General features: G+C 37.3%; 1 protein-coding gene across 1 annotated transcript; it reads left to right on the forward strand.

Moving 5' to 3' along the window:
• The first annotated feature begins 1,099 nt into the window (after positions 1-1,099).
• galnt10 (UDP-N-acetyl-alpha-D-galactosamine:polypeptide N-acetylgalactosaminyltransferase 10 (GalNAc-T10)) lies at positions 1,100-18,853 on the forward strand. Its single transcript, XM_048166691.1, has 12 exons — positions 1,100-1,412; positions 3,644-3,737; positions 6,269-6,407; positions 9,241-9,407; positions 11,446-11,631; positions 11,707-11,890; positions 12,885-13,002; positions 14,366-14,473; positions 14,821-15,042; positions 17,309-17,425; positions 17,515-17,664; positions 17,811-18,853. The coding sequence occupies exons 1-12, from the start codon at positions 1,263-1,265 to the stop codon at positions 17,976-17,978; spliced, it is 1,803 nt and encodes a 600-aa protein (XP_048022648.1). The 5' UTR covers positions 1,100-1,262; the 3' UTR covers positions 17,979-18,853.
• Positions 18,854-24,566: the final 5,713 nt, after the last annotated feature.

Raw genomic sequence — 24,566 nt, forward strand, 5'->3', positions numbered from 1 at the left:
ATAAACATTTATGATTATTTTCAATGTTGAAAACAGTTTTCATCAGGATTCCTTGATGAATAGAAAGTTCAAAAGAACAGCATTTATCTGAAATACAAAGCTTCTGTAGCATTATACACTACCGTTCAAAAGTTTTTGAAAAAGAATTAAAGAAACAAAAGAATTTTTATTTTTATTTTTTTGAAAAGAAATTAAAGAAATGAATACTTTTATTCAGCAAGGATGCATTAAATCAATCAAAAGTGGCAGTAAAGACATTTATAATGTTACAAAAGATTAGATTTCAGATAAACACTGTTCTTTTGAACTTTCTATTCATCAAATAATCCTGAAAAAAAATATTGTACACAAATATTTTGTACAATTGTACACATTAAATGTTTATTGAGCAGCAGATCAGCATATTAGAATGATTTCTGAAGGATCATGTGACACTGAAGACTGGAGTAATGATGCTGAAAATTCAGCTTTGCATCACAGGAATAAATTACTTTGTCAAATATATTCAAATAGTACAGAGTTATTTTAAATTGTAATAATATTTCACAATATTACTGTTTTTACTGTATTTTTAATTAAATAAATGTAGCCTTGGTGAGCAGACGAAACTTCTTTTAAAAACATTAAAAATCTTAGTGGTTCCAAACTTTTGGACTGTACTGTATATATATATATATATATATATATATATATATATATATATATATATATATATAAAAGAATGTTCTTCTTTGAAGAAGCTATATGAAAATGATTTTTTGTGTGTGATTTTTGTTTTTATGTTGTTTAGAGGACAGCTGTTGCATGTAAGTGAACTATATATAAAAAAATTTCTTTTATTAGTCATGCTGTGTTTTGCTTTTTTAGCTATTATGTTTTATTTACCTCCCTGAAATGAGGGTGGGATGAAGTTAAACAGCAGAAAAACCGCCCTCATTCATGAAAGACATCAGTCAACATTACTTGACAAACTACACGACGCTAAATCGTTAATCAACTGTTTTTTTTTCTTTTTCTTTTTTTTATGAAATCTATTGTGAGTTGATCTTCACTCAGATTCTCACGATATAACCGAGTATACTCTACTTCTGAAGTCACATTCACTGAAACTAGTCTTGAACTCTCCCCCGTCCTCGAGGCTGAGGTGGTTCAGTCCATGAAAGCGGAAGTTCTGACAGTAACGACAGTGAACTGAAGTTCAGCACTTGTGTGAGTTTGTCTTGTTTTACTGAAGACGGAGTAAACATTAGAGAGACACAGAGATGCGGCGGAAACAGAAGAGATTACTGCAGATATCGCTGCTGCTCATCGTGGCCTTTCTCTTCTTACCCAACGTTGGGTTATGGTCCGTGTATCTGGAGCGAATGTTCGACAGCAGCTCTCCGGACGAAACCGGGCTCGCGCCCATACAGGTACCGCAGCATTCAGAGCCCTGTACGGGCTGACACGGGCCGGAACCGTCTCTGACTCCATTCACCGCTTTATAAACCGCAAACGAGGAACGCGACGCGACCTGAGCGCTGAAGTTTCGTCGCGTCGCTCGCTGTAGACAGGCTTATCAACATGGTAATAAGTTATTGATCAGTAATAATTATATGGTTCTTTTGAACGAAGTTCACTGTCCGATAATGAACTGACTTTAGACACTATCTTTGTGAAATTTAAAAGGTTTCAAAACAAGACCTAGTGGAGATTTTGGTTCACTTTTCTTTTTTGTGGTTATTGGGTTAAAAAGAATTATCAATGTATATAAACCTGAACATTTTCTGTTAAAATTATTTTTTTTCTATCTGAAATTAAAGGGTTAGTTCAACTAAAAATGAAAATAATGTCATTAATTACTCACCCTCATGTCGTTCCACACCCGTAAGACCTTCGTTCATCTTCAGAACACAAATTAAGATATTTTTGATGAAATCCGATGGCTCAGTGAGGCCTGAGCAATGACATTTCCTCTCTCAAGATCCATTAATGTACTAAAAACATATTTAAATCAGTTCATGTGAGTACAGTGGTTCAATATTAATATTATAAAGCCACGAGAATATTTTTGGTGCGCCAAAAAAACAAAATAACGACTTATATAGTGATGGCCGATTTCAAAACACTGCTTCAGGAAGCTTCGGAGCGTTATGAATCTTTTGTGTCGAATCAGCGGTTCGGAGCGCCAAAGTCACATGATTTCAGCAGGTTGACACGCGATCCGAATCATGATTCGACACGCTGATTCATAACGCTCCGAAGCTTCCTGAAATCGGCCATCACTATATAAGTCGTTATTTTGTTTTTTTGGCGCACCAAAAATATTCTCGTCACTTTATAATATTAATATTGAACCACTGTACTCACATGAACTGATTTAAATATGTTTTTAGTACATTAATGGATCTTGAGAGAGGAAATGTCATTGCTGGCTATGCAGGCCTCACAGAGCCATCGGATTTCATCAAAAATATCTTAATTTGTGTTCTGAAGATGAACGAATGACTTACGGGTGTGGAACGGCATGAGGGTGAGTAATAAATGACAGAAATTTCAGTTTTGGCTGAACTTGCTTCAGAGCGTTATTGATTTTGATCACTTTTTATTTTAGTACCGCGACAAATAAAAGCCATTTGTTTAATTTTGGAAATATATTTTTCAAACACAGTGTAAGTAAAATAAAAATATGCAGCTACCTTTTATATTTTAGGAAGCAAAGGAATCATTATATTTGGCATCAAGTAGATTGAAAGGCCCTGATTATGTTGATTGTGTTGTTTCGGACCAGTTCAGATCGTCATAAAACCCAGAACAGAGCATCGTGGGTCCATGAGTTCTCCCAGGAATTCTGAATGAATTGTGCTTGTGTATATTCAGTTATAATGTACTGTGTTGACATGCAGCTAGTGTTTTACACAGAATGCATGCAGATATGCAAAGCAGCGAATAGACCAGCAACATCATATTGAAACACCGGCACTTTAGAGATCTCTGTCTGATCTGTGGTTCGTACGGTCACATGTTGAATAAGTCTCTAGATTCACTGGCCAGGAATGATATGAGGATAATGAAGATGATTTATTGAACAGGAAGAGAGAGAGGATGTGAGCGGTGCTTTTGAAAGACGGTGTTGTTTGCTGCTCTCGCGGCACGTGCTGTCGGCCGCTGGCTCTCGTCCAGGCCGCGGTCTGTTAGCGCCTCTGTTTCCCAGTGAAGACCCTGAGATCCAGCAGTGACGGGGTTTATTCGGGTTTATCCCTTCTCAATCCACGACACTCCCGTATCTCTGATAATACATTCATCTGATCTGCCACAATGCTTGAGTTTGTTGCCCAGAACTTGTTTTTGGACGATGAGCTGTACGTGTCATTTAAAGAGGTGTGGACGCTGTTTGCATTTAAACACAGACACGTCGCTGTAAACCACACTGCATCCCTGTTTGTCAATCATCCTCATTACACACTCCACATTTTGTTTAATTAAATGTACACTGCCGTACTGGAGAGAAACGAGCAGCATGGGTGTTTCTGCAGATGAAGTTTAACACTGAATGTTTCATCAGGAGATGCTGATGATTAATAACTTCATCTGTTTGTATATGAAGCACACATCGCTTCACACTGCAGCTAACGCTCTACTCAAACAATCTTTGTGTTTTCAGAGACCGAACGGACACAGACAAGTGCAGAACGCCGGCGTTCGGAGACGGGACTGGCATGACTATGCGGTTATTAAGAGTGAAGCGGCGCGCTCAGGTACGTCACGTGATGGGAATCACTGACAGGGATAGTTTAGGTCACAGGTCAAGGACTAAAACTGACATGTTTGAGAGTCCTGTAGGCGTTTTCTCTTTGCCTGGGATTAATCCGGCGATCTCCCGGACACCAGTCCTCTAGTTCAATCAAGAGTTTGTCTGGAAAAGATTAAGTTGGATTTGTTGTTACTGAAAGATGCGTGTGATCAATATAAATACATGGTGAAAAGATGGATTTTAGTCATTTCGACAGTTCCCAAATATTGGGTTTATTCAGCTGAAATCCTAATGTAGAGTTACAGATTGGATAATAAAGGGCCCTATGAAATACGTCATATTTTTTCCCCAAATTCCATTTTTTCCATTTTAATTTTTCTGGATTGTTTTTTTTTTTTCTGTTTTAATTTTTCTGTTTTAATCGTTAAATTACATTTTATTAATCAAAAACCATGTCTAAATGATTGTCATAAAACTTATACAATTAAACAGCAATTTATCAAAAATTAAATTTTAGAGCTCTATGAAATACGTCACATTTTTTCCCCAAATTCCATTTTTTCCATTTAAATTTTTCTGGATTCTGTTTTTTTTTTTTCTTCTGTTTTAATTTTTCTGGACTCCGTTTTAATCGTTAAATTAAATTTTATTAATCAAAAACCATGTCTAAATAATTGTCATAAAACTTATACAATTAAACAGCAATTTATCAAAAATTAAATTTTAGAGCCCTATGAAATACATTTTATTTTTCCTCAAAATCCGTTTTATTTGTACCAAATTCTGTTTTCCTTTTTAATTTTTCTGTATTCCATTTTAATGGTTTAATCAAAAACATGTCTAATTAATTGAATTCATAAAAACAACTTAATTTATTAATTTGTTTACAATAATAGGGCCCTATAAAATGTTTAGTTTTGTCAGAAAGTCAGTGTTGTGTATTTTAATTTTTCTGGTAATTAAATGCAGGCATACAACATTTAATTTATCTTTCATTCAAATGAAAATTAAATGAACCCTTTCATTTTTTGGCAAACAAAGTGCTGCACAACAGAGGTTTAAAACATGGAAGAAAAATTGTGTGAATATTCCTTTAAAAAAATAAAGTTTCAATAATAATTGTATTATTATTAGTAGCAGTAGTAGTACATTAAGACGTATATTCTACTGTACAGTAATATATTTGTCACAATTTCTTCAAGTTAAACTGAACTTTTATTTTGGCGGGTTGCAGTGAAGATCTTTGAGTTTCTGTGTGTTTATGATATGACGAGTTTTTCCTATGTTCGTGTGTTCATACAGTGAGACGCAGACGAGCGTCACGCGTGCTTCAGTACGTGTAGTAAACGAAACCGCGCGTTTGCTCCGTTCATTTACAGAGACACACAGAACATGCAGGATTCATACAGTACAGTCCAAAAGTTTGGAACCACTAAGATTTTTAATGTTTTTAAAAGAAGTTTCGTCTGCTCACCAAGGCTACATTTATTTAATTAAAAATACAGTAAAAACAGTAATATTGTGAAATATTATTACAATTTAAAATAACTGTTTTCTATTTGAATATATTTGACAAAGTAATTTATTCCTGTGATCAAAGCTGAATTTTCAGCATCATTACTCCAGTCTTCAGTGTCACATGATCCTTCAGAAATCATTCTAATATGCTGATCTGCTGCTCAAGAAACATTTAATGTGTACAATTGTACAAAATATTTGTGTACAATATTTTTTTTCAGGATTATTTGATGAATAGAAAGTTCAAAAGAACAGTGTTTATCTGAAATCTAATCTTTTGTAACATTATAAATGTCTTTACTGCCACTTTTGATTGATTTAATGCATCCTTGCTGAATAAAAGTATTCATTTCTTTAATTTCTTTTCAAAAAAATAAAAAAAAAAATTCTTACTGACCCCAAACTTTTGAACGGTAGTGTATAATGCTACAGAAGCTTTGTATTTCAGATAAATGCTGTTCTTTTGAACTTTCTAATCATCAAGGAATCCTGAAAAAAAAAAAGTACACAACTGTTTTCAACATTGATAATAATCATAAATGTTTATTGAGCAGCAAATCAGCATATTAGAATGATTTCTGAAGGATCATGTGACACTGAAGACTGGAGTAACGATGCTGAAAATTCAGCTTTGCATCACAGGAATAAATTACTTTGTAAAATATATTCAAATAGAAAACAGTTATTTTAAATTGTAATAATATTTCACAATATTACTGTTTTTACTGTATTTTTAATTAAATAAATGTAGCCTTGGTGAGCAGACGAAACTTCTTTTAAAAACATTAAAAATCTTAGTGGTTCCAAACTTTTGGTCTGTACTGTATTTAAATCTAAATCTTTCTGCGGTTTAATATTCACAGACACTAGTCCATATTGCAACTTTTAATTTATTAATCCAAAATTTGACAAATTCTGAAACATTCCGCGTTATACAGTAAATTCATTTTTATGAATGGTGTCTGTCCGTGTTTAACTCTGTGTAGTGACTGTGGTCATGTGGTCGTGTGTCCGCAGGTGTGGGTGAGCAGGGCAGGCCGTACCCGCTGAGCGACTCGGACCGCGTGGATCAGGCCTACAGAGAGAACGGCTTCAACATATTCGTCAGTAACAGGATCGCCCTCAACAGATCCCTGCCTGATATCAGACACCCAAAGTGAGAGCTTTTCTTCTTCCTACTCCGTATTAATCACTCATCTGCCGGGATTCCTGCTCTTTAACGCACATTACAGCACATTAACAGTGTGTTGCATTGAACTTTAGTGTAAGTTCGCTGTGTAGATCACTAGTAGAGTTTCTTCTGTGTGACATATTACATATTGAATTCCTGTCATTTACATCACATCAGCTCAGCATGTACAGTCATGGAAAATAATGACAGGAAATCTCAAAATTGTGATGTATATTCAGGCCCGGAAAAAGGCTCAGCTCTAAAATATATTAGTACCAAGAGTTTCTGTTCAGGAATTTGTAATAATCTAGTTAGACAGAAGTGTAATATTTAATATTTAAATGTTTAATAATTAAATAATTAAAATAAATAAAATATTTAATAATTAAATTCACCTCACAGCAGTACATTTACTTTCTTTCTCTCTTCTGACTGCCGTAATCCGTCTCTCGTTATGTTTCATCAGTCATATTTGCTGTGTTCTTCTGTTCACTTCAGCTTCGGATCACATTAGGATCAATACGTTACTGAATCATCCACTAAAGCAGCATTTCCTCCTTACATTGTACAGTCCAGGAGCAAAAGATCCACTGGAAACGACAATAAAACAGGCGCAGTGAATAATGGGCACTTTTACATTTGTTTGGGTGGTTTTCGTCCATGATTCAGTAACACCTCAGCTGCGTTTACAGAGTTGATACAGTGGCACTCTTTTATTTAGATAGTAATAGCGAACGGAAAATGCAAATTTGAGTTCCAGTTGCTCAATTCCAAATATTTTTACACACTAGTAGACAAACTAGTTTAACTTGACGGTTCAGTGTAGGGTTGGCAAAAAGAGAGCTGGCAGCATTTTTGTGAACATGTTAATGTTGATGCTCTGAGCCGTTCTTCATTCCTCTCTTCAGGACCGTGACCGTCATAGACATCAGAAATGTCCCTCAGTATGTGATATTCTTGCGCTGCTCCGCTGAACTCCATCTGTTTGTGGTTTGGATGAGTAAACGTTTTAAAAGTGACACTTCTGCTCTGCCTCAGCGCTCTAATGTCAACATGACTGAGACAGCCAATCAGATCAAAGTAGGCGGGGCTTTACTGTTCACAGATGACGAGTGTGATTTCCTGCGTGAGGCTTCATTTTAACTGTAAAAGAGTGTTTAATATTAACTAAACATTTAATATTACAGTTTTATGATTGGAATGTTAAACAACCGGCATTAATATCCAGTAGTGCAAACTACACTACTTTTTGTGTCTAATTTACAAATAAATTTGCAAGAAGTGTTTTCTGAGAAACACTGTTGAAAATTCAACACTCAGACTATTTTGTGAATATTTGCTAGATGTCTATGTATAAAGCTGCATTTTAAGAAATTTAAGAATTACGTAATTTTACTCTTATTCCTGGACTTGAGAATAAGTGTGATTCATGAAGGTTCATGCGTGTCAAGATTCGGTCTGAGCTCCTGAATTATTTAGGAGAACTGGAGAGAGATCTGAACCTAGTTAGGAGTAACGAGATGTCAGCAGAGAGGAGACGACACACGGTAACCGTGATCAGTTTTATTTTTCATGATTCTCTGATGAATAGAAGGTTCTAAAAGAACAGCATTTATTTGAAATAGAATGTTTTGTAACATTATAAATGTCTTTACTGTCACTTTTGATCAGTTTAATGTGTCCTTGATGAATAAAAGTATTATTTTCTTTTCATTTTTTTTTTTTTTACTCCAAACTACCACATAAATCTGAAGTTGATAATAATCATAAATGTTTCTTGAGCATCAAATCATCATATCAGAATGATTTCTGAAGGATCATGTGACACTGAAGACTGGAGTAATGATGCTGAAAATTCAGCTTTGATCACAGGAATAAATTACACTTTACTATATATTCACATAGAAAACAGCTGATTTACACTGGAATAATATTTCACTATTTTTACTGTATATTTGATCAAATAAATGTGCAGAAGAGACATTTAAAAATATTACAGACCCCACACTTTTGAACAGTATACTTTACAAGACAAAATAATAGCTGAATTTACATTTACCTGGATGATCAGAAGCTTCTTGAGCGTCAACGAATGTGTAAAAGTTGTCCTGTGGATCTCAGTATCATACAGTCACTGTTAGAAATGTGTGTAACAATACAATTTATTAGGAATTAAGAGTATTTAAACTTTTGAAATGGTTCATTCTTGCAAATTCAGGTATTATTTTATCTTGTGGACTATATAAATATATATACAATAGCTTATTCTGGGCAGTACTACATAAAAACAAACATGCAGCGCTCTTATTTATTTTCTTTAATAATTAACATTTTGCAGATTCAGCAAGAGGTGTGTAAACTTGTGTCCTCAACTATACTGTTGATAAAGGCTATTTTCAGAACAAAGAGTTCAATATGCTGGTAATGACTGAGCAAAACTATTCCATATTTCACAAAAAAAAAAAAAAAAAATTCATTTGCATAATTTTTCATGGCCTTGAAATCACAATTTTAAAATTCTTTGTTATTTCCAGGTTTTCCATGACTGTGTATCTATGCTTTGAGCATTTTGACTAGAAACTAGAGTGCAATTCTGAGAGATTTGCTGTCATTTGATCTTTTTATTGTCTTAGTGTTCGTCCAATCAGACATCATAAACCTCAGAACCTTCTTCTTCTGAGACTAAAATTTGATGCATGCTTTTGAATAATTGTGCATATATTTTTCCTCCACCAATGAAAATGGTTCCAAACGAAGGCAAAGCATGGAGCTGTAACTGTGTGTGTGTGTGTGTGTGTGTGTGTGTGTGTGTGTGCAGCTGTAAGACGAAGCTGTATGCTGAAGATCTTCCCACCACCAGCATCATCATCCCCTTCCACAACGAGGGCTGGTCGTCGCTGCTGCGCACCGTTCACAGCGTCCTCAACCGCTCGCCGCCGCAGCTCATCGCGGAGATCGTCCTCGTGGACGACTTCAGTGACAAAGGTACGAGCAGCGAAGGCTGTTCTGCTCATTCCCGATTCATTATGATGAATATGTGGACCGAGGATCACCTGCCATCATTATAAATAACTGAGCTGAGCTGAATGTCGTGATGAAATCACTGTCAGTTTGTGGTCACTTTCCCAGCCTCAACATCTCCAGTAACTCAGCCGGCGGGATTTATATGCATGACAGATTTAAGCTGGTGTTTTCAGCCAGATGATCCTCGTTTGTCACATGTTTGCATAAGCTCCAGACTGCTGAAGGCCGTAATCCGCTCTCTATAGCTCAGATTTGAGGGCTGTCGCTTCTTTTAGTCAAACATGAATATGTTTTAGCCAAGTGTTTCGGTTTCATCTCACACACACACACAGTATTCGTGTCCGGCCCAGACTCTAGGTGATTATACATCGATGATCTCACGCTGAAACACTGGCCGCACTTCATCTGAAAGCTTTTTATAGCACATAAATATAAGGTAAATAATTAGTGATAACACATTTGACAAACAACATGTTTCAAAACAAAACTAAGTGCACTTCTTTGTGGCAAAGATGCAATATGAATAGTAGAATCAAATTTAAGTTTATTGGTCCCACTTTATATGGCGTGTCTGTAACTATCATTTAAATTAATCATTTGATACGATGCAGTTATTGTGTGCGTACATGCTTTTACATTGTACTTTAAAATGCTGCATATAATTATAGCTGTACTTAATTTCTGTAATTACATCTATCTATCTATCTATCAAATTAAATCTATCTATCTATCACTTCTTAGTAACCAACTCCCTAGCAACCAAACAGAGTACCCTAGCAACCGTTTTGCAAAATCTATATCTCTGCATCAGGACATCGTAGAAACATGTAGAAACATGGCGGTTGGATTTTTTGACTCATGCTAGCAATCTGGACTTCCAACATGCTACACATGCTAGCAGTGAATAACTACATGCTAATAATGATTAGCTAAGTGTTAAAGTGGGTTAAAAACATGCTAATAACTATAAAAACTCCATAAAAACTCCATAGTAACCATCTGTGACAACTACCAACCACCTAGCAACATCATAGCAACCACCCAGGTTACCATAGCAACCACCTAACAATCACCCAGAACACCCTAGCAACCGCATAGCAACACCTTAGCAACTACTCCGTGTACCCTAGCAACCATATAGCAACACCCTAGCAACCACCCCGAGTACCCTGGCAACCATATAGCAACACCTTAGCAACCACCCCGAGTACCCTAGCAACCACATAGCAACAGCCTAGCAACCATCCTAAGTACCTTAGCAACCGCATAGTAAAATCCTAGTAACCACCTTGAGTACCCTGACTAACTATCTATCTATCTATCAAAACTACTACACTAAAACTGAAACTTTCAAACTGAAAACTTTCAAACTTTAAACTTTATAAACTACTTTAAACTTTCTGGCTAGGCTTTTTCAAGCCAACTTAAAGTTTGTCTCGACAAACTTTTTAATCTAGTTACATCTATAATTGCACTGTAATTACACCCTTAAACCTACCAAACCTGTCCTACACTGCAGACGTAATATCAGTCTCTGGTGTCTCCAGAATGTGTGTGTGAAGTTTCAGCTCAAAATCCCCCACAGATCATTTATTATAGCTTGTCAAATTTGCCCCTATTTGGGTGTGAGCAAAAACACTCCGTTTGTGTGTGTCCCTTTAAATGCAAATGAGCTGGGCAGCTTTCCAGAAGAGGGCGGAGCTTTAACAGCTCAACAAAGCTGGAGAATCTCACGCAGTCAAAATGACGACAGTGTTCAGCCTTACATTGTTCAAACCGGAGTCGACATTTTCACATTTTCTGGGTTGGTAGATGCACCGGGACCCGATTATAGCACTTAAACACGGGAAAAGTCAGATTTTCATGATATGTCCACGTTAACATTGATTTCCTGACACATGTATACTAAAGACTTTGATATTGTTGAAATGCCTTTGTAAGGAGGACAAAACCCTCTTGTGTTCAGGAAGCCTAAACACAGTCGTCTGTTCCCTCCTAGAGCATCTGAAGGCCCCTCTGGAGGAGTACATGGTGCGACTGCCCAAGGTGCGGATCCTGCGGACTAAGAAGCGCGAGGGTCTGATCAGGACCAGACTGCTGGGCGCCGCCGCAGCCAAGGGTGATGTCATCACGTTTCTGGACTCTCACTGCGAGGCCAACGTCAACTGGCTGCCTCCGTTACTGGGTAAAACCAATACCTCCTGTACGACTGAACCCTGATTCGATGGCAGTGGATTATTGATTGTCTTTCCTCCTTCAGATCGCATCGCGCAGAACCGGAAGACAATCGTGTGTCCTATGATCGATGTGATCGACCACGATAACTTTGGCTACGAGACGCAGGCCGGCGATGCCATGCGAGGGGCTTTTGACTGGGAGATGTACTACAAACGCATCCCTATCCCACCTCAGCTGGAGAAATCGGACCCCAGCGACCCTTTTGAGTGAGTGACTCTACCAGACTGTGTGTGGCTAATAATTGCATGCATGCATTTATTTTTCTGTAAAACATTTTATTTTTTCTGTAAAACATTTTATTATTGTGGTTGGCACTTCAGGTCAATATTTGGAATATTTACTCTTCATCAGGGTCCCTAAAAAGTCTTAAATATCTTAAACACATTAAGAAAAGTCTTTATTTTCATTTCAAGAGGTCTTAAATTTGGGGACAGAAAAGCAGGAAACGTGATACAGCTTAAATTGATGATTAAACTTTAGAAGGCGATGATTTAATCGTGAGCGCTGCAAGTTTCAAAGTCAAAACGTGGCGCTGATGCTCGTTCTACAGACTCGCGCTTTCTGAGTAGTTCACGATCAACGAATGGCCCACATTTATTGTTGAGGAGTTATGATACGGTTTACTTTATGGTGTTTATATAATACGTGCAAACTCGTGGCATTTCTAAAACGCGCAGCTGCTTTTTATACGGGAATAACCAGGGTAACCGCTATATTTCTGCTGTTCCATAAGCAGCATTTACTGCCGTTTTCATTCAGCTGGTGGATCGAAAACAAAACATCTAAACAATTAGGATAAGATATAATATTTTATAATTCTGACTCATCCCTTTTTTATTTATTTTTTAAAAACCCTGCAGATGCGTCTCATGCGTCCCGAGCGATCGGATCTCTGTCTGATTGCGTTTGCAAATTCCATTCACACTTGGTCAAAAAGCAAAACGGATATAAATCAATCATCAGTTTACATTCTAGATGCAAATTCAACAGGGTTTACTCCAGAAAAACTGTTTCCCACGCATCCTGGAAAACCTGGAAAAATCGATGGCTAATTGGAAAACACATGGAAAATTAGAGAAAAATATTCTTGTGTTTTTCTTTAGAAAATAAGAGATTGATTGTGCAGTGTAGTCAGCCTGCTTGATTATAACAGGAGTTTTACACACAGTTGGAGCCGTTTGTTCTCCTCTTCCCTGTAAGGTCCCCTGTGATGGCCGGCGGTCTCTTCGCTGTGGACAGGAAGTGGTTCTGGGAGCTGGGAGGATATGACACGGGACTGGAGATCTGGGGAGGAGAGCAATATGAGATCTCATTCAAGGTAATAGCTGTGGCCTGGTCTAATATACCAGCAGGCATCAGCATGCCTTCAGCCAATCAGATCACAGTGTGTCCACGTCAAGTCTCTTCTGCATCCTGATCAGTGATGGGATCTTATTTCCCCGTGAAGTGTTTAAACCCTGAACAGTCGTGACTCATTTGAAGGCCTCTGATTGGCCAGTGATTCTAATAGGCTTCCCATGTAGGAGGACACATGAACAATAATGATGTGCACCGATAAATCATTTATAATAAATACTGCGATATTCCATAAATATCCCACCTCAACTTATCAACAGCATGTACATCAACACAGGAAAGAAAACTGCTCATCCAGGCATTTTCTGTAGGCATGTCACTACATTCACAATAAAGTCAGTTATAGTGACACCTGGTGGATTCAAGAAACCCTACAATATTTCCCAAGCTGCTCCAAAATGAACTGAGATATCCAGAACTTTCTCTGTTATTGACATTTCTGCACATCTGATGAGGAGCGACTCCTGATTGTGTGACAACACTTAAAGTCACCATGAAATCAAAGTTGTCCGTTCTTCGTTTTTAATGGAATATTTCAGTGTTTATTCTAAATGATTTATTGGTGCACATTATTATTGGGTTAAATTCATGTTCCTTATAATCTTGAGATTATGAGGTTTTCGTCTCTTCTCTGATGATGAGGGCGGGGCAACCTGTCACTCACATGAGATCCACCAATAGCAAACCACAACCATCCAATCAATTCCCCACAGACAAAATCAAGCCCCGCCCTACAATTGTTCTTGTTCCAGAAGCGTTTCACTCGGATACACAGCAAAAAAAAATAGCGCAACTTCCCTTTCATGTGACTAAATAATAAAAGCATATCATCTCTGATTGTGAAAATAATTAGGCCTGTCGAGATTATTGATTGAGGTTATTCAATCTAATCTTAATTATTTGAGAACCACAATATTTGTGCAATTTCAAACACATTTTGCCAAAAAATAAATAAATAAATAATATATATATATATATATATATATATATATATATATATATATATATATATATATATATATAAAGTCCATACGGAATGAAGGTGTATGGGTTTAATTATATTATATTATATTATATTATATTATATTATATTATATTATATTATATTGAATTATATTATATTATATTATATTATATTATATTATATTATATTATATTATATTATATTATATTATATTATAAATTTTCACAGCATTAAAGTAAATCATATGGGCCTATTTTATGGTCATCTTTATTATATAAGATTATATACGAATATTATACACACAGAGCAGTGCTTGTGTTTCGTTTACTCGTGTGACTCGATGTGTTGGTGTGTTTCTGAGGTGTGGATGTGTGGAGGCCGTATGGAGGACATTCCCTGCTCTCGAGTGGGTCACATTTACAGGAAGTACGTGCCTTATAAAGTGCCGGGAGGAGTGAGTCTCGCCAGGGTGAGTGTCGCTTCCCACAAAGCATTTCATCTTATAATGCACTGATTTTCAATCTGTTCACTGTCACGTGGAAATGCCCTGTCTGAACTTAATCACAAACATTGGGCTTCCTGTGAGATTTTGATGGGAGAAAAAAGGCAATAAAAAAGCACCAAGTGTCCAGCTAGCGGAACAAAGACTGTTAACATGTTACAGCTTCCTGAACGAAGACCAAAGAAGAACTTCACCACGAGCCTTTGAATTGAGTAGATATACAGTATTAGTATAAAGCAGTCATATGAAAACATGGTGATGAACCGCAGCACTGTTTCAGTAACACGCTGAGCAAATCATGTGATCTCTCGTAGAATCTGAAGCGCGTGGCGGAGGTGTGGATGGACGAGTACGCGGAGTTCATCTACCAGCGGAGGCCTGAGTATCGACACCTCTCGGCTGGAGACGTGGCGGCGCAGAAGGACCTGAGGAACCGGCTGAACTGCAAGAACTTCAAGTGGTTCATGACGGAGGTGGCGTGGGATCTTCCCAAACACTATCCGCCGGTGGAGCCTCCAGCCGCTGCCTGGGGAGAGGTGCGCTTTAATGGCCAAACACGATTTCATCCAAAATCAAAACTTCAAAAGATCATTTTTTACAGTGTGCTTAATATTAAATGAATATAAGCTGCACTGAAGTTGTCAATTTCACTGTTGAGAGGAAAAAAGCACTGACAAGTTGTATTTTATTATTACATTTACATTCAGAACTAATGGCAAAAATATAATATACAAAATGAAACATTTACATATAAACACTATAAACCTGTGTTTTAGTTCCCGTCACTCCACAACAAATCCTTTTAAAGTGAACTGTATTCAGAACCAAACAGGAATGAGAAATATAAGAGTAAAACAAACATAAATTATAATGGCATCACCCTTTATTATAAAAAAATCATTTAAAGCAAAACTCAATTACCGGCGTATGTGAGAAATCAGATATGCAATCAAACTTGACGTGTTTTACCTCGCCAAACGAGCACAAACTGTGTTAAAGTTGAACATGAGGAGCGATAAAAACTGAAACCCATGAGATAAAACATTTCTGACCAGTTAACCAACAATCAGAGATAATTTTGACAGCAAATTTTGATTTAGTTTTAGTCATAGTCTTTTGACTAAAATGCCATTTAATTTTAGTCTAGTTTTATTCGACTAAAATCTAATGGGTTTAGTTAAATTGTAATGCATCAATTAAACATTTCTCTAAAATTTACAAACTCCTTTTATACTCCTGAAAAAAAAAAAAAAAACATCTATTAACCTGTTAATATGAATGATATTAAGGTTTGAACATGCAATACAGACACAGATTTAACTGCTGTGACATAAAACACATGACTGGATCTCTTCCCAAATCTAACATTTTCATCTAGTTTTTATTCTTGATGTCATAGTTTTTGTCATTCAAAACTGTTTTTTTAGTTGTCGACTTGTTGCATTGACTAATATTTCTTACCAACATTTACAAAATTCAAAAAGCATAAATTATTAATGATTTGTTATTTTGACCAGTAAGATTATATATGATCTACATCAGTTTTCTACTTTAACACATTAAAGGACGTGAATATAGGGATTAAAGTGAACGAAAGGAGGGAAATGAACATTTATATAAATAAATCCCTTGCAAAAAAGGCAGAGGGTGAGAGATACAAGAGTACAAGACCTAAAAACATGAAATTTATGGGAAAAAAACGATATACATAATCCTGAAATGACATTATTATGACAAACATTAGTACAGTGGCCTTTTGAGTCCATGTTTGCAGTGTTGGGCACGTTACTTTAAAAAAGTAATTAGTTAAAGTTACTAGTTACTTCTCACAAATAGTAACGGAGTTACATAATTATAAAAGTAACTAATTACCAGGGAAAGTAACTATTGCGTTACTTTAAAAAAATTTGAAATATGTCAAATAATTTGGAATCCCCTAATATTAAATATAAGTCTAAAAATAAATTATTCTTGATCCGACTCATGATCCGCTCTTGCTCACGACATGAAATTTCTCTAAACTGTACTACGTGTTGGTAGCCATTGTATCTGAAAAATTTTATCGTAATTTTAATCAATGTTTCTTCAACCAAGTGCCTGGATTTAATAAATAAGAAGCAAATATAGCAGAAAATATAATCATGACAGAGGCGCTGGCGCGATCACTGGCGCGTGAACTGGAGCGAGACTTACAGGCTAAATGAACTGAAACTCAGCGGCTGCTTGCCTCACAGACATGAGAAAAATATCTATAGAAAGCTTGAAATATCCACTTTAACGAAAATGAAATAATTAAAAATGAAAAGAAATAGGCTACACTGATTATGCATTTTCTCTCTAGGCGCATCCAATATGCAGAGATGATGAGAGTCAGCAATGTCAACTTCATCTTCGCAGCCGACACTGATTCAGAAAACGTTTATTAATAAACAATTAAAATGTCTCCTTGCTGTTTTTGTCACATTCATACTTCATTACACATCATTACTTTTGCCGGTTCTTTATGGCAAGCGTTATGCGTTCGCTTGAGTGCTATATAGCCTATATTAAATGCTCATTACTATGGTTTATTCTCTCCAGTATTTAAGAAGTTAAATGAATATAAATGTGATTAGTCAAATAATGGCTTAAATGAAAAACTACTAGTCGACTAGAAAAAAACTTATTTTTTTTTGTCAGTAACAGTAACGGCGTTGTAACGGGAGAAAAAGTAATTCGTTTGATTGACTCGTTACTGAAAAAAGTAAAAGTTATTTATAACGCCGTTATTCCCATCACTGGTGATGTGTGTTTGTGTTCCAGCTGCGTAACGTCGGCACCGGTCTCTGCATGGAGAGCAAGCACTTTTCCTCAGGCTCTCCGATCCGTCTGGAGAAGTGTCTGAATGAGCAGGGCGAGCCGAGCTGGAGTCACGGTCAGGTGAGATTCACGTGTTATAAATGCACTGAATATTAAATGTTCCCGAACGCTTTTATGTGAATAATAATACGAGTTTGGATGTCATGCAGGTGTTCACGTTTGGTTGGAGGGAAGATATACGGGTAGGAGACCCGCTGCACACTAAGAAGGTCTGCTTCGACGCCGTGTCGCACAACAGCCCCGTTACGCTCTACGACTGCCACGGGATGAAGGGCAACCAGCTGTGGGCCTACCGGAAGGTATTTCACCTTCACTTTTTGTCCAGATCTGACCTGAGAGTCTTGCTGTTTGAGCGTGAAAGAGCTCTGCACAGTTCCAGTTCTTCTCTCTATCAGTGTCAGTGTTTCTCTGAAACGCCTCCATAATAATGTGTGTGTGTTGACAGGATAAGAGCATCTATCACCCCATCAGTAACAGCTGCATCGACTCCAACGCTGCACAGAAGAAGATTTTCATGAACTCCTGTGACTCCACGTCACCCAGTCAGCAGTGGCTGTTCGGGAACATTAACGCCACCGTTTTGGACTCTTTCAATCGCAATCATAATGCGTAACGGCGGGAACGTGAGACTCCTCCGCCGCAGGTGATGTGGTTGGCGAAATGCCGACGAAAGCTTCGTAATCACGGACGGTGTCGCTGCTCGAAGCTCACGTGAAGAGAGACGTTCTCGTGCCTTTACTGAACTGATGTGTGTCTGATCGTCTGCACTCCAAACAGCTGGAAAACTGAGCTGAGTCCCTCTTTCCTCATGGCCGACGGCTTTTATCTTCATCTTTATCTTAGTGCTCACTTTCCCCCCTGCTGCTAAAGCACCAAACGCCACTGTTGAAGAGAGAGAATGGGCTGACGAACTGTGTTGACTGACGGCAGTGTTTGCAAGGCTGCACAGAATTGATGTTCTTGTTTTGGAGATATTGCAGGCTTGGGTGTGGGATCTGTTTTTAGGGAAAGGTTGAAAATCACGCACTTACAGCAATGATGTCTCTGTATTTGGATACTGAGTTGTAGGGATGCACCATATATCAGTATCAGCCCATAAATGTTCATTTTTAATGTTTCAGATATCGGTTAGATATTGGCTTTTATCTCCGAGATTCTGGAGAGAGTTGTCTACACAGCTTTACTTCTATCTAAATACATTTATCATTTTAGATGCATTTTAGTCAGGTTTCAGATCTCTACACAGCACTGAATCTGCATTGTTAGGGCCAGATTTACTAAACGCGGCAAATTAGCGTGAGAGCGCAATTCCATGAATGCACCGATGGGAGTGGCAAGTTTTGCATGCGATCTACTGCTGACGCACAAATTATTGAACACAGACGCAGTCAAATCATTTACATAATGACCAATGCAATCTACACCGCGTTCCAATTATTATGCAAGTGACATATCAGTAAGATTTCAGTAGAATAAACATTCAGATTTTAGTTTTTCTAAGAAAATGTTTGTTTGTTTATTTATCCATGTCTTTTTAGATAACTGGTATTAATCTCAAACAAAATAATTTGCCAGGTCTATGGAAACCCTACTTAGAGGTTGTTCCACATTATTAAGCAAGTCACAGTTCTCATGCAATATGGGAGGAAGAAAGATCTTTCTGAAGATGAAAAGCATGAAATGGTGCAATGTTGTGCAAAAGGCATGAAAACAACTAATATTGTGTGAAACTGAATGGAGATTATCGAATTTTCATAAGATTTGTGAGTGATTTAGAGAACAGCAGAACTCGGTCAGATAAAGGCTTATTAATGAAAGTTCCTGTCAAAAAAAATAATTGTAATAAACAAAGATTTTCTTAGAAAAACTAAAATCTGAATGTTTATTGTACTGAAATCTTACTGATATGTCACTTGCATAATAATTTGGAACGCGGTGTAACGAGCAGCGCAAATTAGCGTTGGGTCGCAACCTCATCAGGTGCAGGTCGACACAGGCACAACTTGTTACATGTATAATCTGTCAAACACGTACACATATATAGGTCTAATATCGTTTGCCATGTTGGCCTGTATGTATATATGGCTTACATGGCTTGGCAAACGATATGATATTTATGATATATTTATCATAAACGATTATGATATATATATGATAAAATATTTCCTCCCTTCTACCACACACTCTCTGTGCAGCCATGTCGCAAAATGGGTTAAGACATGCTTTTTTTGGGTGTTAAATAATGGTGCAAATACCAGTAAATTGACTAGCGCAAACATTAGTAAATCATGTTGCGTGATTCATTTAAATACTCTCCTCCCATAAATTTTGCATCTGAAAGGGAAACTCCTACAAATGCATATGCAATAAGGTCAGCCGCAAAAACAACTCCTTCTCAGTGCGAATTTTGCACAGCGTGTCTTCAGTAAATCCCGACAGTGTTTTTTTTACGCCAAAAGAGGGTTTGCGCTGATGCAATCGGTTAGTAAATCTGACCCTTAAAGGTAACTAATGACATTTCTCTTTCCTTGGATTCAGGCACACATGTTGTTTTAGTTTTATTAGATCTCAGCGCCGCATTCAACACCATTAATCACACAATTCTTTTAGATCGTCTGCAGTGTATGGTTTGCATTCAGGACATGGTCCTCCAGTGGTTTTTCTCTTATCTGAAAAATAGGACGTTTTCTGTTGTCTAGGAAATTTTTCAGCTCCTTTATCATGTGGTGTCCCTCAAGGCTCTATTTTAGGACCTTTACTATTCTCCATGTATATGCTTCCTCTGGGCTTAATCTTTCAGAAACCACTGCATGAGCATATGATAGGCAAACTACATCTCTCGACTGGATAAAGCAAACCAGTGTCATGCTAGTAAAGTTTTGATGGATGACGATTGTGATCAAGGTAAAGACGAATACAGTGACATACAGGAGTCGTACATTAGGCACACGAGACTCTCACTTGCTTTTAAATATGCAGATCAGTCCTGTCATCAAGGGTAGGTTTAGAGATCAATTGCAAAAGTTAAACATCTCTCTAAACCACATCTAGAAATTGTGATGCCCTCGTTAATCTCTCTGGGCTCTACGTCAGCTCCTTTATTATGTGGTGTCCCTCAAGGCTCTATTTTAGGACTCTTACTATTTTCCGTGTATATGCTTCCTCTGGGCTTAATCTTTCAGAGATATGGCTTGTCTTAGATTTCATCAGAGATGGCAGAGAGATTTGTTTTCTACCGTTACAGTTGACAACTGCTTTTATATTTAAACTTTATTTGTTTGCTTTTTTTTAAAAATCAGGCTCAGAAACATTAATGTGTAGATCTAGATTTATTGGCCAAAATGTTGGATATCGGTATCAGTTAAAATGTCCATACTGGTGCATCCCTACTGAGTTGTGATTGGACTTATTCTTGCATCTATTTACTCATCTGTTGACTGTTGATTCTTGATGCAGCTCTTCATTTACACAGAATCACAGTGTCAGACTTGAAGACGATTGCCTTGCAAACACTGTTCAGTATTTCCTGTAGGAAATGCAAATCTGATTGTCCCCTGTAAACATTGAAAGCTATTTGGCCGTTCTAACTGGGTCATTCCAGAGAAATGTGTGAACAGACTTTACAGTGCGATAATTTCTTCAGCTTGATTACCCATCTTCTCTTTGTTGTGTGTGTATATATATATAAATTTTGTTTTTTGTTTTAGTGGACATATTTTATTACAAAAACTTGAAGGTGTGTTAACTAAAATGATGCAAATCTCACTTTTTTGTTAGGGATACTCTCAGATAGTCAATCCTGTTTGCATGATTTTGTACAGTAAACAACAACAATGCAATTGATTCAATCCTTTAAAGCTGATGTTGTACAGCAGAAGACTGTGGAACGACCCAACTATACACTACTAGGCTGTAGGGTCAGTTGCGTTTTGTGATGTTTTTTCCCACCATCTGTCCGATTCTCAGTAAGCGCTTCCACCCCAAAGACGGGATCTGTTCATGTTCCCACCGCTGAGAGGACGGGATGCTGCAGTGTTCAGTTCCTGACGCACATTACCAACACAAAGTTAAACTTGAATCCAATCCATGTGCCTTGCTGAAGATCCTCGTGTGAAGCCCATCAGCACACTGTAGTTTTGTACGTTTCTTCAGATTGAGACAATGTTGTTGACCCGTTTTTACCGTGGAATATTTTTGCAGATTATCTGTCAAGCACTTTTAAATGTTTCTCTGCTCCGAAGCCGTTTTGAAGTTTATCTGTACAGAACTTTCAAACGTGTCTTTGACCAGAGCCTATTTTCAAGTATTAATGTTTTTGTAACTTAAAGAGAGCCCAGGGTTTCATAAAATGAATTATTGCTCTGCTATGATTGTTTCTGGTGGACCACTGTTTCAAACAGAAATCTAATGCTGTAATGCTTGCTTTTGAACTGTTTGAAGACCAGCTTTTGTGTCTGCCATGGTGAATTTCGAGGCGTGTTTGTGAAATCTGATGATGTTAAGTCTTGGGTTGGTGGGAAATCTTGGGGATGCTGGTATTTTTATACAGGCTTGTCAATTCTGATGCATTAAAATGGTTCTGACAGCACATTATTAATTATTAGTGCAGTGATTATTCAGAGTTATTTATTTTCATTTGTATCATTAATGTTTTGTCTCATGGCTTCACAAAATTTTTCAAGACTTTAGAGCTTTCAACACTATTATAGTGTTGTGGTCTTAATGACCTGAAGGTCAGAATACTGAGGCAATTCAACAAACTGAATTTTAAGTTTGATACATATTATTTTATTACAGGATTAATGAAATTATTATCCCGCATCACTGGAATGTAAATTTGAATTCATTCAGTAAACTGTTCTCGAGTCTCTTCTCCTTTTTTATAGCTCTCATTTTCACAGTCCACATATTACACATGAATAGCTAAACATATCACTTATTCTTGAGATAAGGGACAAAACATGTCCTACACACAAAAGCCTTATTTATGTTAAAAAATTAATAAATTCATCAAAATAAAAATCTAAAGGAAATCTGCATGCTCAAGACATTCATTGCTTTTATTTTTAAATAATTTTGTTATTATTTAAATACATGCTCTATACTTGGAAACGCATGTAATTTAGCCTGTCCTCAGCATGTCACACTGTAAAATTGCCGAACAGTGTTTAAAAATGGACTAAATTAAAAAATATACATTTAAATTGAAAGGCAATAAATGCCTATCAAAGTTGTGTCCTCACTTTGCGTCAACTCCATCAGGATGTATTTTGTCACTATTTGTCAACTCCGTCAGTGTTTGTCAACTCCGTCAGTGTCTGCCAACTCCGTCAGTTTTTGTCAACTCCGTCATTGTTTGCCAACTCCATCAGTTTTTGCCAACTCCGTCAGTTTTTGTCAACACCGTCAGTTTTTGTCAACTCCGTCATTGTTTGCCAACTCCATCAGTTTTTGCCAACTCCGTCAGTTTTTGTCAACTCCGTCATTGTTTGCCAACTCCATCAGTTTTTGCCAACTCCGTCAGTGTTTGTCAACTCCGTCATTGTTTGTCAACTCCGCCAGTTTTTGTCAACTCCGTCATTGTTTGTCAACTCCGCCAGTTTTTGTCAACTCCGTCATTGTTTGTCAACTCCGTCAGTTTTTGTCAACTCCATCAGTTTTTGCCAATTCCGTCAGTGTTTGTCAACTCCGTCAGTGTTTGTCAACTCCGTCAGTGTTTGCCAACTCCGTCAGTTTTTGTCAACTCCGTCAGTGTTTGTCAACTCCGTCAGTGTTTGCCAACTCCATCAGTTTTTGCCAACTCCGTCAGTTTTTGTCAACACCGTCAGTTTTTGTCAACTCCGTCATTGTTTGCCAACTCCATCAGTTTTTGCCAACTCCGTCAGTTTTTGTCAACTCCGTCAGTTTTTGTCAACTCCATCAGTTTTTGCCAACTCAGTCAGTGTTTGTCAACTCCGTCAGTGTTTGCCAACTCCATCAGTTTTTGCCAACTCCGTCAGTTTTTGTCAACACCGTCAGTTTTTGTCAACACCGTCAGTTTTTGTCAACTCCGTCAGTGTTTGCCAACTCCATCAGTTTTTGCCAACTCCGTCATTGTTTGCCAACTCCGTCAGTTTTTGTCAACTCCGTCAGTTTTTGTCAACTCCATCATTGTTTGTCAACTCCGTCAGTTTTTGCCAACTCCGTCAGTTTTTGTCAACTCCGTCATTGTTTGCCAACTCCGTCAGTTTTTGTCAACTCCGTCAGTGTTTGCCAACTCCGTCATTGTTTGTCAACTCCGCCAGTTTTTGTCAACTCCGTCATTGTTTGTCAACTCCGTCAGTTTTTGTCAACTCCGTCAGTTTTTGCCAATTCCGTCAGTGTTTGTCAACTCCGCCAGTGTTTGTCAACTCCGTCATTGTTTGTCAACTCCGTCAGTTTTTGTCAACTCCGTCAGTGTTTGTCAACTCCGTCAGTTTTTGTCAACACCGTCAGTGTTTGTCAACTCCGCCAGTTTTTGTCAACTCCGTCAGTTTTTGTCAACTCCGTCAGTGTTTGTCAACTCCGTCAGTTTTTGTCAACACCGTCAGTGTTTGTCAACTCCGTCAGTTTTTGTCAACACCGTCAGTTTTTGTCAACTCCGTCAGTTTTTGCCAACTCCGTCATTGTTTGTCAACTCCGTCAGTTTTTGTCAACTCCGTCAGTGTTTGTCAACTCCGTCAGTTTTTGTCAACTCCGTCAGTGTTTGTCAACTCCGTCAGTGTTTGTCAACACCGTCAGTTTTTGTCAAAACATGTCCTACACACAAAAGCCTTATTTATGTTAAAAAATTAATAAATTAATCAAAATAAAAATCTAAAGGAAATCTGCATGCTCAAGACATTCATTGCTTTTATTTTTAAATAATTTTGTTATTATTTAAATACATGCTCTATACTTGGAAACGCATGTAATTTAGCCTGTCCTCAGCATGAGGTCACACTGTAAAATTGCCGAACAGTGTTTAAAAATGGACTAAATTCAAAAATATACATTTAAATTGAAAGGCAATAAATGCCTATCAAAGTTGTGTCCTCACTTTGCGTCAACTCCATCAGGATGTATTTTGTCAGTGTTTGTCAACTCCGTCAGTTTTTGTCAACACCGTCTGTTTTTGTCAACTCCGTCAGTTTTTGTCAACTCCGTCAGTGTTTGTCAACTCCGTCAGTTTTTGTCAACTCCG

This window comes from Megalobrama amblycephala, linkage group LG18 (assembly GCF_018812025.1).
Source record: "Megalobrama amblycephala isolate DHTTF-2021 linkage group LG18, ASM1881202v1, whole genome shotgun sequence".
NCBI lineage: Eukaryota > Metazoa > Chordata > Actinopteri > Cypriniformes > Xenocyprididae > Megalobrama > Megalobrama amblycephala.

Excerpts from the sequence above, each read along its gene's own strand:
- galnt10 (XM_048166691.1), top strand. The coding sequence starts at position 1,263 with ATGCGGCGGAAACAGAAGAGATTACTGCAGATATCGCTGCTGCTCATC. Across the intron at positions 3,738-6,268 it reads GAGTGAAGCGGCGCGCTCAG|GTGTGGGTGAGCAGGGCAGG; the intron begins GTACGTCACGTG and ends GTGTGTCCGCAG. Across the intron at positions 13,003-14,365 it reads AATATGAGATCTCATTCAAG|GTGTGGATGTGTGGAGGCCG; the intron begins GTAATAGCTGTG and ends TGTGTTTCTGAG.